Source organism: Heterodontus francisci, chromosome 19 (genome assembly GCF_036365525.1).
Source record: "Heterodontus francisci isolate sHetFra1 chromosome 19, sHetFra1.hap1, whole genome shotgun sequence".
Classification (NCBI taxonomy): domain Eukaryota; kingdom Metazoa; phylum Chordata; class Chondrichthyes; order Heterodontiformes; family Heterodontidae; genus Heterodontus; species Heterodontus francisci.
Window position 1 is genome coordinate 43,288,672 of NC_090389.1, and position 13,858 is coordinate 43,302,529.

Consider the following 13,858-nt stretch of genomic DNA (forward strand, 5'->3'; position numbering starts at 1 on the left):
TTCCCTTGACCCCACCACAGTGGTGGCCTGGCTGCATTTTGTATTTCTTTATTAAAGTATTTAAAAAATGGCTGAGACTGCATCTTCTTGTTGAAGCGCCCTCCCAGTACCTTGTACTGTAGCCGGGTGCTTCTCGAAGCTAGAAGGCCTCTGATTTGCCCGACAGTTTTGAGAGCCTGCCTGCTGCCCTTAATTAGACTGGAAACCTGTCTCCATGCCAATTAAGGGCTCACCCCTGTGAAAATCGTGATTTTAATCATTTTCCCACTGGAAGTGGTTAGTCCTGACTCCAGTTTTCTGCCTCCATGGGGAAAATTCAGCCCCCTGTTTTCAACCTCCCATGAGGAACTTCCCTCCTCATGAGGACAGTTAATGACAATCCATGCAAGATGATCTGTAAAATGAAAATTGCTTTTAGCAACAAATACATCAGGGAAAAATATTACGTGGGGAAAATGCAAACCCCTCCCTCCTCCCAGCCTGTTTCCAAAGGGCTGGTAAAATCCAGCCCTAGGATTCAGCAACCTGCTCCTTTCCTATCCTTGCATCTCACCATGTAACAGCACAAATACTGTAAAGTAGTATATGGACATAGAGGATAAAATGGCAAAAAATGTGTTAGAAAGGGAGGGAAAACAGGACAGTGAAAAGAGAGAAGAGAAAAAAAAAGTAAAGCAGTATAAGAAATGTAAGTGCAGGCAAGAAAACAAGAAACCAAAGTGAAAAGACACTGAGTTCAGATTTTCCTACTCCTGACTTGCTGCTAGTGCTGCCTCCTGTTCAATTCATCTAATCTGCAGTCTCCCATCCATTTGAGTCTATTGCCACTAAATCAAGGCAGCTGAGCTGTGAAGAAGACAATTCCACGTGTCTAATATGAAATTTTCAGAACAGCTTGCGCTACACAACAGGGTTGATTTTAACCCAGCCTGCCAGGTGAGAATGATGTGCAGAGTAGGGGTTAAGATGGCAGGGTTTAAAATGACAGGAGTTAAAATGGCAGGGGTTTGCATTGCATCTCCATTTACCAGTTTACACTTGCCCCATAGCAATGGGGTGCCTAATTTCAATGGCAAAGTTTTGCCCCACTCACATCATTGGGTGCGCAAGCCATTTTCACTGTGGGTCTGACTAAGGCCCACACAGTCTCAAACCTGCCAGCAGAAGCTGGCAGCACCCAGCATTCTGACCACCGGAGGCCCAGGTAAGTGAGGTTAGTTTTTAATTTGTAAAGATTTCTTGTGGACCAGGAGGAGATCTCCTGCTTCTCCTGGCCCCACAAGAATATCTCATGCCTCCCCTTCCCCAGCTCTCCCCCCACCTCCAATCACAGGCTTTCCGAATCCCCCCCTTCTAGTTCATTAGTTACTGTGATGAGGTCCAGTTTTTTGGGCTTCTCCCATGAATATCAATGCTGTCAGCTTGCAATTTTGTCACTCCCGGTGAAGTCAAATGGAAGTCAGTTGGACCATGCAAATGATGGTTGTGAGTTAAAATCTCCTAGGCTCACACTCCATTCAGCTCTCATGCCCTCACTCACTGCCTCCAGTTAAAATTGGTACTAAAAATACTGTTTGTGGATTCTCCCAAAGAAGGTTGTGCCATGATAGAATTATAGCATAGTACAACATTGAAGGAGGCCATTTGACCCATCAAGTCAACTCCAGCTTCTTTGACGAGCAATCCAGTTAGTGTCACTCCCCCACTCTTTTCCCATATTCCTGCAATGTCTTTCGTCTTCATGTATTTATCCAATTCCCTTTTGAAGGCTACTATTGAATCTGTATCCACCATCCTATCAGACAGTGCATTTCTAACTATTCATTGAATAATTTTTTTTTCCTCATGTCACCTCTGGTTCTTTTGCCAATCACTTTAAATCTGTGCCCTCTGGTTATTGGCCCTTCAGCCTTGGAAGTAGTTTCTCTTTATTTAATCTATCCGAACCCTTCATGATTTTAAACATTTCTATCAAATCGCCTCTTAGCCTTCTCTGCTCTGTGGAGAACAACCCCAGCTTCTCTAGTTGATCTACATAAATATAATACCTCATCCCTGGACCCATTCTAGTAAATCTCTTCTGTACCCTCTCCAAAACCTTCATATTCTGCCTAAAGTGCGGTGCCCAGAATTGGACACAATACTCCAGCCATAAATAAATGAAGGTATCATGCAGGCCCCCACATGCCAAGGATGAGGCATTATTAATTTCGCCACATGGACATTAAATTTCAAATTGTTGCTGGGAAGAAGAGAAGGCCTGTGACAAGGGGTTGCCAGGCCCCGGCTGGAAAGACATTTTTGCATATTTAACGGACAGTGTGTGGAACAAAGGAGCTATCCCCTGCTCCAATACAATCCACAAACAGACGTGGTCAAACCAGTTAGTCACATGACTATCCTGCTTGGCAGTCTGGGTCTTCTTTTAAATTGCGGAGACAGTGTTTGAACTGGCAGAAAGCAGAATGCTCCTGGACTGAAGAAGACCTCCTGCCTCTCTGTCTGCTCCCATCTCTTTCTCACGGAACTCCAAAACCCTCTGAAGACACATGAACCCCAAGAGAGAGGTCTCCTATGGTGAAAAAGGTTTAAGAAGAATACTGGGCCCCAAAAAAAAGCAAGATCTCCCTACAATCAAGGACTCTACAGCAAGCTCAAAGGACAGTAACAAAAAACACTTCTCAGAGATTGCCACAAACTTTTCCACTTTATTTTTTTTCTGCTCTTTCTATCCCTATCGGTATGCGTGTATTGCGTATGCACGCTAGCTTGGGCGCGTTGTAGGTGTTAACCGAATTAGAGTTTAAGTTTAAATTTAATGAATTTCACTTGTCTTCTTTAAACCTGAAAAAACCTGTTGTGCTGGTTTCTTTGCCTTATAATTGGAAAGCGGTGAACAAGGTTTCACCAAGGGGGAGGTAAAAACACTGTGTGTTTAAAAATAAAAGCCTGTTACAGTAAGACCAGGTGAAGACTGAAAGGGAACCTTGGACCTCTTTCTCACCTGGTTATAACAGAAGGGTTCAACTTTATTTATCACATGGAAATGGGTATGATTTATCCTACATTGTGTGTTCCCTTGCTCCTGAGGATCTGTATGCGCTGGAGCCAAAATCAACAGGCAGGTGTGGTCCATGTAGAGGCCCCTGGTTGTGAGCAGCAGCCCCAAAGGGGAGCTCGCCATGCATCTACAGGCCCCACACGCCATGCCATCGGATGTCAGAGCACCAGTGTCAGAGGCGATTGTTAGAGAGGATGGTGACATGTCTCTGTGCCCTGCTCGAAGATGATCTGCAGCCCATGGGCTTCCGCGGACATCCTATGCCTGTGGTCCTCATATGTGGCAGCGGTTCTCAAGCTTGATGCCTATGCAGCTTTTCAGGGGCCCACTGGAGACCTTAGTGGGAGTCACACAGTCAGCAGTGCACCGTTGCATCAGGGCGGTCACCGATGTCCTGCACTAGAGGGCCAGTGAGTATTTCCGCTTCAGGATGGACGCTCACAGCCAGGCCCAAAGCGCCATTGGTTCAGCACCATTGCCAGAGAACCATAGGCTTTAGGGTTCATAGACTGCACCTATGTGGCCAACAGGCCTCCCCCAGGCTACTACCTGCAGACGTTACCATTAAAGGAATCCTCTCATTCTAGGTGAAGGTGGTATGTGATCACCAGAAATGCTTCATGCAAGTCTGTGCCCACTTCTCAGGCAGCTGACATGACACCTGGGTCCTGCGCCAGTCCCAGCTGCCAGTGCTGTTCACTAAACTGGCTCAGATGGAGGGATGGCTTCTTGGATACAAGGGCTATCCCTTGCAGACATGGTTCCTGACACCAGTGAGAGACCCCACCACTGTTGCAGAGGAGAGATCCAACGCCGGCCACTGAGCTACAACAGCCACCATTGAGCAGGCTATCAGCATGCTGAAAATGTGCTTTCAATGTCTGGATAGATAGGGTGATTCCCTGTACTATAGGCTGAAAAGGCCAACTCCTTTCTTTGCTGCTCGCTGTGTTCTGCACACTACACACCCAATAAGGGCCAGGCCTGGCATGATGAGGAGAGACATCAACAGGATTCCTCCTCAGACAATGAGGGTGCAGAGGACCTACAACAGGAAAGGCACATGGGAAGGCAGATGGCACCCATGCTCTGCATGCAGGGCTAACAGTGAGCTAGGAATGTACGGCAGTGACTTATCAGACAAAGGCTCTCTGCTCCATAGGAACCGACATGAGCTCTGCAAGCCACAACATCACCCTCGCTCACCTGCTGTGCACCAGTCCACATCTGCAGCATCCCTGTGTAAACCATTAGAGACAGCAGTTGACTGAGCCAATGTCCATATCACTGCATCCATGGAGACGCACGAGTAATGGTGGCATGGCAATGATGTTATTGTATACATTGGCTCTCATGAAGGGCCAATGGTGCAAAGGGATGTGACATTGGTGCTACATGCTCGCACACATCATTCACACAGAGAAAAGGACACACATGTTGGTGAGGAACATCTACTGAATGACGTATTTATATTGCTGTGACACCTATGCATGCCTTTTGTGTCAGTGTATTCTCTGCAAATGCTTGTGCGTGCCCCTTCTCCGTGCAACCTCTGCGCTAGCAGCCTGACTGGAGGAAGGCTGCTGATCTGATTGCCTTTTGGCTGTGGACGACTTTGGTGCTCGTACCCTGTGTGCACGAGGTCTAGAGGGCCCTGGCTGGCTGGGGGAGTGCTCGTTCATCCCCTTCCGGCATTGGACCCTTTGGCGCTGGATGGCTCCACGGCTACTCACCTCCTCTGTCATCTCCAGCCAGGCTGCCTTATTCAGGCAGGAGGGCCTCTTCTTACCATCGTTGGTGAAAAGGACCTCCCGCCTTGCCCGCACAGCCTGGAGGAGAGTGAGCAGGGGACCTTTGCTGAACTGTGGGGCCATCCTAGAGCACCTCTCTGCCATCCTCGGCTTTTGGTGTGGTCCTCTAAAAAGGTGACTCCACCGTGTAACTGTTCTAACTTCTGGCTGCAAGGTTTGTCTTGCACATGTTTGAAAACCAGTGCAGGACTAGTGTGGAAATCTGTGCTGTTGTCATGGTTTTTCAACATCGACACATGCTCATGAACACTTTGCTTCTGCTGCAGCTGATCATATTTATTGGTTTCATATTTCTAGTTAGTATTGCAGTAGAATATGAACATATTTTCCTGTTTTTTAACAAAGATCATTTAATTGCAGTTAGATGTATTTTCACATAACAGTTAGCAGAGAAATGAATACAGATTCCAAATGCATATTAGTCTGCAGCTTTTCACAGTCAGATGATTAGAAGCCGATAGTATGTAAATATTCTTCAATTATGGTTTTTATTTCTGTTGTGTATTTGCCTTTTATGGTACATGTAAGTGTCACGTCCTCGAATGTGCAAAATTAACATTATTCACTCAGGTGCGGCACACCTACAAGAAGGAATGTAACACTTGAGTGGAAGAAGAGGATCGCAACTTCACAGGACACTGGGACATAGTAAGTATGTGGACATGGTAAGTATGTGGCAGTAAAGCAGAAAGTGCTGGGGAAACTCAGCAGGTCAGGCAGCATCTGTAAACTTGGCTATACACCTGAAAGTTAATTCTGCTTCTCTCTCCACAGATGCTGCCTGACCTGCTGAGTATCTCCAGCACTTTCTGCTGCCAGATTGACAGCAGCCCCACTCTTCAACAGTGAGGTAAATGTTTCTTTGACAGCTGTCAGGAAGCTGGTGCCGGGGTGCTTAAAATAGGGCCCCAGCACCTGCTACACAGCTGTCAAATGGTTTCTCACTGCGCCGGATGTCCCGCCTCTCCCCATGAAATATGGGGGGGGGGGGGGGCGACGCATCACAGTGATGCTAATGAGCCCCTCTGCATAATATCGCGGGGGCTTGGTGGCAGCTGCTGAATGTGGACACGCCATCGAATTCAAATTTAGGCCTTTCTCTCTGTCTCTCTGACTGTCTTTGTTTTAAGATCAAACTGTATCACCTCACCTCCTGTTAGGAGACATTCTGGTTTCTTCCCCACAGTGATCACACAATAGCCCAGGATGTGGCTATTTCACACCTCCTTTGTTTTAGAAGCAGACATTCAATTCTGGAATGTTTTTTAGGATAGGTGTAAGATGGTTTTGATTAACACCTGTTGGCTTTGAAGATTTGTCCTTTATCTTTGTCAGACAGTTTGAATACACAAAAGGCTAATCCACTTTTTCTTTAGCTGCCATTTTGGACCATTGTTCACTTTTTAAATTAAAGGTTCATTCTTTTAAGAAAATGTCAATTTTTTCATAACTCTTCAGAGTTAGTCTGTGAATATTGTATTACTGCACTTCCAATGTGTGTGACACCTCCCCCAAAAGGGAAAAAATGAAATTCTTGGATTTCATTTCTATGTTGTTTGTTTCTTTGGTTTAGAAAGAGGAAAAAAGAAACAGTAAGACAGTTTAGGGTCACACCACTTTATGCATTCATTTCATTCATTCCCCAGGCTTCCAGCCTACATTTTTCATCATACTTCCTTTAGATGAGGTACCAACAAAAAATTGCATTTCTTTTGGTTACAGGTTGTCAAATGGGGTTGTAGTTTCTCTCGCACCAGTTTGTACTACTTTAGGAATGTTAATCTCCAGTACCATGTGATTGTTGGTGAAGCTTGTAGTATGCAAATTTCTGTTACTGCTTGTGGCGAGATTCGGTGTTTGCACAAGCTTTAACCCCTTAACTATTGCTTCCACAATACATGGTGTTAACCATTCAGGTTCTGGCACATTGATAGTTCTTATTTCTAGAGTGAGAGTGGGTGATTCATTGTTTTTTTAGCCCCTGCCCCTTGTTCTGGCTGGATTCTGACTCCTGATTATTGAGTTAGATTAGTTTTGGATTTGGAACCTGTTTGTATGATTCTTCAGTGGGTAGTTTAGTTTAGTTTAGAGATACAGCACTGAAACAGGCCCTTCGGCCCACCGAGTCTGTGCCGACCATCAACCACCCATTTATACTAATCCCATATTCCTACCACATCCCCACCTGTCCCTATATTTCCCTACCACCTACCTATACTAGGGGCAATTTATAATGGCCAATTTACCTACCAACCTGCAAGTCTTTTGGCTTGTGGGAGGAAACCGGAGCACCCGGAGAAAACCCATGCAGACACAGGGAGAACTTGCAAACTCCGCACAGGCAGTACCCAGAATTGAACCCGGGTCACTGGAGCTGTGAGGCTGCAGTGCTAACCACTGCGCCACTGTGCCGCCGTAGATCCATGCTGACCTCACTTTTAGTTCTGTTGCGATTTTCACAAGTGTGGTTCACTTTAGGGTATGTTACCTTCCCCTTTCCTTTTATATCAGAGATAAGTGTTTCCCTAATCTGCCCCATGTCCTCTGGGACACCACTGCGCATACGTGGTTATCCAGCTTCCAGTGCACTCCTCTGTGGCACTCCAACTGGTGAGGCATCTCCCTCACTCTTTTCTTTCCTGTTTGGAAACTTTCTTTGTCCCTATTTAAATCTTTAAAAAAGGTTTCAGCTAAGCAAATGTCGGTTGCTTTTCTTTCTATTTTTGCAGCTTTTATCTTAGCTTCTTTAAATCTTTTTGGCTGTATCTGGGCCTTTTAAAATTCTTCTGGCTCTATTGCCCACTGTGAGATTTTTGCAACTTCCCCACTCCTCTGCAGTTGTACAGAGTTTTGTTTTCTCCCCTCAGTTTCTCCAATCTCTGTGGACTGTTCGGGAACTTCTGGGTCCAATACAATGATTCCTGCTAAGTCATTGCCCAGTAATAGGTCTACCCCCTCCCTGTATGGGTAAGCTCAGAATGATTCTGAATATCGTGACCAACTTACTGTGTAGGTAAATTTTAACCAAGGAAACCTTCAAGCATTTGCCAGTGAGCCCTTTTACTAATACTATGGTATTTGTTCTGCTTTCCGGTGGCATTTCTGCCAGTTTGGCTGCCAGTAGGGTTTAAAAAAAACTGGTATCCCTGAGGATGGTTATCTCCTTGGCTGGTGCCTGGGCATATGAGCTGGTACCAGAACTACATAGACAGAACTTCTGACACACCCAGAAAAGAGCCACACATTGAATTCAAAAGAATCAAACATATGGTTTTTGATCACTGGATACGGTCTGTCAAGCTAGAGCCCGCATATGAAAACTTGAGAGAAGTGATGTTGCTGGAAGAGTTTAAAAATAGCATCCCAAGTATCAGAAGACCCACATCAAAGCACGAAGAATCACAATAGTAAGGGAAGCAGCAAAATTGGCCGTTGACTATGAATTAATACATAAATAACGAACTCCAAATAAAATTTGGGTCCAGTAACTTGTACAAACTAAGGAGAGATAGCAGGAATGCAGAGGAAGCAGAAAAGGAAAGCAGAGAAGGAAGTCCTGACCAGTCTCCAACTTTTAAAAGCTAGAATTATCTTTTCAAACTCTGATTCTAGGCTTTCTTCTTCTAGTTCAAGGATAAGTTTGAAAAGGTTGGCTAGACTTTTCACCGGCTCAGGTTTCTTTGCTTTTTGTCTGAAAGTGACTACCATCTCTGTAGTTAAGCTTTAAAATCTTCAACACTTAATTTGTTTAACTTATCATGGGATATCTCTCCCTGCTCTACAAACTCCTTAGCATTAAATGTGGCCATCTCTTTTGTTTCTAGTACCATAGATAAAAATCAGAATACAGGAAAACCTGTTTGTTTATATTTTCACAATTTTAGAGGTCAATTTTCCTCCCATTTTCCAAACATCTCGTTTGTCTGGTAGTTCAGATCCTGGCTTCAAGCCCCCAATTTGTTACAGCCCTGTGGTGTGACATGGGTAGCTCCCACTGTTCAACTCCCCACCTGATCACAGCAAGTGTATTTGTATTATAGTTTAGCTCCTTGGTGATGTATTTTTCAAACAACCAAACAACGACAGGCTTTCTTGTAGGTTTTAAAAAACAGAAATTCAATTGTTTATTGATCAAGACACCTTACCCCGAAATTTCTGCAACCACATCCACTCTCGCATTCGCTCTCACACGCACACAAGAAGCAGATACAGAAGAGAACGAGGAAGGTGGGTTTTTGCGGAGGAGAAGGGTTACGATAAACCTGTTGAATTCTCTTAAGACTCAAGTCCTAGATAGTTGCAGGCCTGAGATGATTGTAGATTTCTCTCTTGATTGAAGGTTCTGTTGAAGATGGTGGGTCATTTCTAACTCTCTTTCATTGCTGTGTAATGTAGATGTCAGATTTCTCGGTAGGGCATGTGCTTTCTGGCTTGCTGGAATGTCAGCTGTTACAAGTAACTTCACCTTCTGGGCCAGTCTCTGTCTCTCTCCGGCTGTCTTTGTTTTAAGGTAAAACTGTGTCACCTCTCAACCTCCTCTTTGGAGACACGCTGGTTTCTTACCCATGGTGATCACACAATGGCCCAGGACATGGCTATTTCACATCTCCTTTGTTTTAGAAGAAGACATTCAATTCTGGAATGTTTTAGGATAGATGTAAGATGGTTTTTATTAGCACCTGTTGGTTTGAAGATTTGTTCTTTGTCTTTGTCAGACTGTTCGAATACACAAAAGGCTAATCCACATTTTCTTTAGCTGCCATTTTGGACCATTGTTCACTTTTTAAAATGAAGGTTCATTCTTTTAAGACAAAATCCATTTTTTCATAACTCTTCAGAGTTAGTCCATAAATGTTGTATCATTGCACTTCCAATGTGCATGCCACCACCCATGCTATCAGCCTGTCTATGTCCTCTTGAAGTCTATTACTCTCTTCTCAATGTTTACTAAAAAGTTTTATGTCATGCACAAATTTCAAAATTGTGCCCTGTACTCCCAATTCCAAGTCACTATCAAAAACAGCAGTTTTCCAGGTACTGACCCTTGGCAAATCCCACTGTATACCTCCCTCCAGTCAGAAATGCAGCCATTTACCACCATCCCGTGTTTTCTATCCTTTAGTAATGGATAGTTAAAAGAAATGGATCAGAAAGAAAAGAACACGGCTTGGCAACAAAAAAGTGAAAATTGTTGACTAGGGCATTAAAAATTGTAGTCTTAAGGAGGAAATACACAGACATGGTCTGCTAAGCAAATAGTAAGCCTAATATATCAGATAATGAATAGTGTTAGTTAGTATAAAGAGGATAGGAATAGGGTCAGCAACCAACCAAAATAAAGGAAATTATATTCAAGTGGAAAAGAAAGGATAAGATTCATGGACTGTGGGGCAACAATTCAGGGATAAGAACAATTTTAAACTAGTACCAGTACATTATTTTTCTCAGATTTGGTTACCAAAATGTATATTATTCATTATCATGCCTACTCCAAAATGCTGAAAATGCACCAAATAAAGTGGTTTTTTCCCCCGATGAGCATGCCTCCTGAATCCACCTAGATTAGGTTAGATTATTTCATAACTCAGAAATGGTGGTAGATGTCAATCAGCTCTACTTAATTAAAAGGGCAATTCTGTATAACATATGCATAACACTTGAGGTAAGCATGGCTGCATTGGGAGCAGAAGGATACGGACAAATGAAATCCCTTTCAAACATTGGAATGTATGGAATCCATTGGTTTTCTCTTCCCAATATTAATCAGTGAACTATTTTTATTCACCCACTATACCAACTATTATTTTTGTCAGTTTTCTGTGACTGGAGTATCCTATTGCCCGCAGTGCCGAGACAGGAAATGTAATGGCAGAGGCTGTAGGTGGGAAATGATGAAAAGAAGAGAAGTGGAGATTCTGAGATACAGAATTTCACTCAACTTTAAATATTTTAAAAAAAGAAATGGCATAGCCAAATGACTTAAATGAAGGGGACTGAAGATATTGTTGCTAAATTTGCTGATGACACAATGATAGGTAGGAAAGTAACTTGTGAAGAGGACATAATGGGGTGACAAAGGGATATAGATAGGTTAAGTGAGCGGGCAAAGACCTGGCAAATGGAGTATAATGTGGGAAAGTGGGAAAATTCCACTTTGGCAGGAAGAATAACAAAGAAGCATATTATCTAAATGGTGAGAGATTGAAGAGCTCTGAGATGCCCAGGGATCTGGGTGTCCTAGTGCATGAATTGCAAAAGGTTAGTATGCAGGTACAGCACGGAATTAGGAAAGCTAATAGAATGTTATAATTTATTGCGAGGGGAATTGAATACAAAAGTAGGGAGGTTATGCTTCAGCTGTACAGGGCATTTCTGAGACCGCATCTGGAATACTGTGTACAGTACTGGTCTCCTTATTTCAGGAAGGATGTAAATGCAGTACAGGATGTAAAGGCAGTAGAGAGAAGGTTTACTAGACTAATACCTGGAATGGGCGGGCTGTCCATACGAGGAAAGATTGGACAGGCTAGGCTTGTATCCATTGGAATTTCGAAGAGTAAGAGGTGACTTGATTGAAACATATAAGATCCTGAGGGGTCTTGACAGGGTGGATGCGGAAAGGATGTTTTCCCCTTGTGGGAGAATCTAGAACTAGGGGTCACTGTTTAAAAATAAGGGGTCGCCCATTTAAGACAGAGATGAGGAAAACAAATTTCTCTCAGAGGATTGTGAGTCTTTGGAATTCTCTTCCTCAAAAGGCGGTGGAAGCAGAGTCTTTGAATATGTTTAAGGCAGAGGTAGATAGATTCTCAATAAGCATGGGGGTGGAAGGTTATCGGGGGGTAGGTGGAAATGTGGAGTATCAGTTGAGCCATGAACTTATTGAATGGTGGAGCAGGCTCGAAGGGCCGAGTGGCCTTCTCCTGCTCCTAATTTGTATGTTCGCATGACCTGACTGCATTTGAAAAGTTTTTCCTTTTTTTATTTAATTGTTTAAGGTTTTCTGTTTGACTTGCAAATGCCTGAGAAATTTCTATGTGATCTAAATGGATAGTCTCAGATTCTTACCTTTGTGGTCTTAACTCTATTGCCAGAAGCGCACATCCATCCTGAATTATCTGGTAATGTCTTGCACTCCTCTCCCTCTACACAGGGGTCCATCTCACACCACCATTTCCCAATAACAATGGAAGCTTTAGAAGGTCATGGAACAGATAAAAGAAATGGCTAATGAATCATTGTTCAAGGAAGCATTTCATCAGTATAATATATTCTGTATTCTTTCTAAACAGTCTTCTTGATAATACTATGAGAAACCGCAAAAACAATCCTAACAGTGGTGCAAAATGTAAACAGATTTAATTTTTTAAAGCATTGTGAATGATTTTGTTATTTCCAGGTTTGCAAAGTGCTGCATCTGCCATGCTGCAAAGGAAGAGAAACATTGAATGCATACATTTTATTTCAAACTGGTCCCATCAGAGTCTCACCACTTCATCACACATGCATATATTGGGTCTCAGGTATCCGCTAAGAAAACAATTCCATCAGTCATGATCATTTTGCATGCTTTAGATCATCTGAGATAAAGTAGTTCAGCTTATTTTCTCTTGTCTTAGGTCAACAGCAGTTGAATTTGTATTAGGTCGAATTGTAGGGCATCACTTCTTAAGGAAGCACATTGATACCATGCTATACCATAGAATGGTAGAACATGGTTTTGTACACAACTTCACTCAAGTGTTTTTCTCACAGGGAAGCAAGAAGAATTATTGGGAGTGTAGGGTTTACTATGGGCCATTATTGCTCATCTCATTGAAAGCAATTTTGACAGTGGGCTCGGACAAGGATGCCAGGTTACTTACGTCCCCTTCAGCTGGAGGAATAGTACGTAACCTGGATTGATCAAAAAAGAGAAATATTTACATTTTTCTTTTACCCTAGACCTGCTTACCAACATATTTCATATTTAAATCACCAGCCATAAACAGCTCCAAATTTTGCATAGTAAGGTACATATACATATACCCATATAAATCTATGCCTGTTGTGATAGTAAATCTGTTTTCCCCAGTTGACAAAGATCAAGAGGTAGTCTTATTTTCATTATAAATTGCAATTATAAAAATGCTTAGATTTAAGCAAAGCATTCTAAAAATTGTAATAATTTTCTGACAGTTTGTGAGTCAACACCTGAAAAGGCAAATGAAAATTATCTTTAATTTGAACTTTATCTTAGAAAATACTTCTACTGTGACCTAAATTATTGTAGAATGTTTGTAATCCATTGGCTAACACCACCATTCCTTGATTAATTGCACCACAATAGATAGAAGGGGAGGTTTACTTGCAAAGACATTCTTTTTCACAACCTCTTCAAAATAGGATACAAAGATCATTATAGATCGTGCATCTGTTCATATTAGTGAATTCCTTTGGAAATGACAATATATCTGATCTGCTAGCTTCAGCAACATTTTGTACAGTCTGGAATATAGCTAAAGGGTTGTATTTGTGTCACCAGGCAATGAGAATAGGGAATGATATCTTTCAAGATCATACTTGCACATGAAAAGAGTGGAACTTGAAACAGGAAGCAAAATTATTTTCAGCCCGCAGCACCTGCATTAAAATTGCAATTGCCTATTTTCTACAAATGTCATTGGAAAATGGAGTCCAACAGGATGATGGTGTATAGACACTGCACTTAAAGAGTCAGGAGCAGCTGCTGCAATGACCACTACAAATTCCATGAAACAAGAATGAACTACATCCCAATGTAATAGGTCTGCCCTATTAGCAGCGTAGAATCGAAGAAAACAGAACAAAACTAAAAGGCTTGCTTAAACCTTATGTATTTCAGAGTTACTTTTTATACTGAGATTTATTCCAATACCCCCTACTTCTGAACATTTAATGCATCACATGGATAATAATGTAGAAGAAACATAGCACATCAATAATAGGTTTTTAAATCTATCATGAG

At 42.6% G+C, this 13,858-nt stretch overlaps 1 protein-coding gene across 3 annotated transcripts in view; it reads right to left on the reverse strand.

The window, feature by feature from the left end:
- The window catches only part of LOC137380038 (chemokine-like protein TAFA-1), a 563,202-nt gene that overhangs the window by 48,654 nt on the left and 500,690 nt on the right, over positions 1 to 13,858 (reverse strand). For all 3 annotated transcript variants that reach the window (XM_068051560.1, XM_068051561.1, XM_068051562.1), the window contains exon 4: positions 11,941 to 12,065. In XM_068051560.1, the coding sequence (XP_067907661.1) occupies positions 11,941 to 12,065 (125 nt within the window). The remainder of the gene's footprint in view (positions 1 to 11,940; positions 12,066 to 13,858) is intronic.